Source organism: Microtus ochrogaster, chromosome 1 (assembly GCF_000317375.1).
Source record: "Microtus ochrogaster isolate Prairie Vole_2 chromosome 1, MicOch1.0, whole genome shotgun sequence".
Classification (NCBI taxonomy): domain Eukaryota; kingdom Metazoa; phylum Chordata; class Mammalia; order Rodentia; family Cricetidae; genus Microtus; species Microtus ochrogaster.
In genome coordinates, this window is record NC_022009.1 from 57,070,476 (window position 1) to 57,072,785 (window position 2,310).

General features: G+C 63.3%; 1 protein-coding gene across 4 annotated transcripts in view; it reads left to right on the forward strand.

Annotated features, from left to right (window-relative positions):
• The window catches only part of Nkx2-1 (NK2 homeobox 1), a 4,509-nt gene extending 2,250 nt beyond the window's left edge, over nucleotides 1-2,259 (forward strand). For 3 of the 4 annotated variants that reach the window (XM_026781756.1, XM_026781758.1, XM_013347143.2), the window contains exons 2-3: nucleotides 29-414; nucleotides 1,300-2,258. In XM_026781756.1, coding sequence (XP_026637557.1) covers nucleotides 42-414; nucleotides 1,300-2,045 — 1,119 coding nt within the window. In that variant the 5' untranslated portion in view covers nucleotides 29-41 and the 3' untranslated portion in view covers nucleotides 2,046-2,258. Of the gene's footprint in view, nucleotides 1-28; nucleotides 415-1,299 lie in introns of all 4 variants that reach the window. The other variant, XM_005343714.2, reaches the window with a different exon arrangement.
• Nucleotides 2,260-2,310: the final 51 nt, after the last annotated feature.

The window sequence follows — 2,310 nt, forward strand, 5'->3', positions numbered from 1 at the left end:
TTTTTCCTCCTCTTCCTTCCTCCTCCAGCCGACGCCGAATCATGTCGATGAGTCCAAAGCACACGACTCCGTTCTCAGTGTCTGACATCTTGAGTCCCCTGGAGGAAAGCTACAAGAAAGTGGGCATGGAGGGCGGCGGCCTCGGGGCTCCGCTCGCAGCTTACAGACAGGGCCAGGCGGCCCCGCCGGCCGCGGCCATGCAGCAGCACGCCGTGGGGCACCACGGCGCCGTCACCGCCGCCTACCACATGACGGCGGCGGGGGTGCCCCAGCTCTCGCACTCCGCTGTTGGGGGCTACTGCAACGGCAACCTGGGCAACATGAGCGAGCTGCCTCCTTACCAGGACACCATGCGGAACAGCGCTTCGGGCCCCGGATGGTACGGCGCCAACCCAGACCCGCGCTTCCCGGCCAGTAAGTGAGGCCGCCCCGCCGCGGGGCCGCGGGCTGAGCACAGGAGGCGCGGTCACTGCGGCCCGCGAGGTGCGGCGCTTGCCGTTATGCTAGGCATGGGGTGGGCAGCCGGGCAGCATCGTCTAGGAGTGGGGTGCGGGAGCTGGACCTTCTTCCCCCCGCTGGGCTAGGGTTTCAAAAGAGGTTCCTAGTTGAGCTGGGGTCCTGCAGATAGGTGCTGGCACTCAGCAACCGCAAGTGCCAACTATTGACTTGGCCCGGAAGACTTCAGGGTGCCATGGGAGGCCCACCCTGAGCTGAGAGCTCCGGTCAGCGGAGTTGGAGAGAAGCAGGCCCGGCCAGGAGAGAGGCCGTCCTGCTGGGACGCATCCCAGCGCCAGCCTGGTTGCCTAGCTTTCTAGAAGTCTCTGGGCGGGTTGGGAGGGCGCACAGCTCAGCTAAATGGGCTGAGCGAGCAGGTGTCCTCACCTAGAGCTCACGAGAGAGAAGACTTGGGGCCAAGCGTCTGTAAGCTGGGGCTTTAGAAAGGGAAAACTCCCTTTTGCTACCCCCTGAAGTTGGGGGTCTACCGCCTGTTCCCAGCTCTCTGCGCCCCCCACCCCGAGCTTCTCACCTGGCTTGGGCACCAAAGGAGCAGAAGCAAACTCCCTCCCTCCCCCACTGTACATTCTGGTTCTAAAGAGACACTAACACCGACGGAGAGTAGTTAGGCTTGAAACCCATAAACTCTTCGACGGCCGGCCCGGGGAAGGCACTAGCCTCTCCCCAGCTAGATAGGCCAAGGTGAGGATGCCATCGAAGGTTGGGGCCGGCGGGCCAAGGGCAAGAAAAGCAGGCTTGGCCCGGCCCCGGCCCCAGCCGACGCTGTGCGTTTGTCGCTTACAGTCTCCCGCTTCATGGGTCCTGCGAGCGGCATGAATATGAGCGGCATGGGCGGCCTGGGCTCGCTGGGGGACGTGAGCAAGAACATGGCCCCGCTGCCTAGTGCGCCCCGCCGGAAGCGCCGGGTGCTCTTCTCCCAGGCGCAGGTGTACGAGCTCGAGAGACGCTTCAAGCAACAAAAGTACCTGTCGGCTCCGGAGCGCGAGCACCTGGCCAGCATGATCCACCTGACACCCACGCAGGTCAAGATCTGGTTCCAGAACCATCGCTACAAGATGAAGCGCCAGGCCAAGGACAAGGCAGCGCAGCAGCAACTGCAGCAGGACAGCGGCGGCGGCGGCGGAGGCGGAGGGGGCGCGGGTTGCCCACAACAGCAGCAAGCTCAGCAGCAGTCACCGCGCCGGGTGGCCGTGCCGGTCCTGGTCAAAGACGGCAAACCCTGCCAAGCGGGAGCCTCTGCGCCGGGCGCCGCCAGCCTGCAAGGCCACGCGCAGCAGCAAGCTCAGCAGCAAGCACAGGCGGCTCAGGCGGCTGCCGCGGCCATCTCGGTGGGCAGCGGTGGCGCGGGTCTAGGCGCACACCCAGGCCATCAGCCGGGCAGCGCAGGCCAGTCCCCGGACCTGGCGCACCATGCAGCCAGCCCCGCAGCGTTGCAGGGCCAGGTCTCCAGCCTATCCCATCTGAACTCCTCGAGCTCGGACTATGGCGCCATGTCCTGCTCTACCTTGCTTTACGGTCGGACCTGGTGAGACGTGGAACCCGCCAGAGCCCCGTGCGGCCTCACAGCTTCACCTCTGCCCGCCGCAGACCACCTTTCGCCCAATGCTCCACGTGCTTCGACTTTTCTTAAGAACCTGTTTGTGTTTAGACCAAGGGAAAAGTACACAAAGACCAAACTGCTCGTGCTCGACGCCTTCTTTCTTCTTCTTCTTCTTCTTCTTCTTCTTCTTCTTCTTCTTCTTCTTCTTCTTCTTCTTCTTCTTCTTCTTCTTCTTCTTCTTCTTCTTCTTTCTT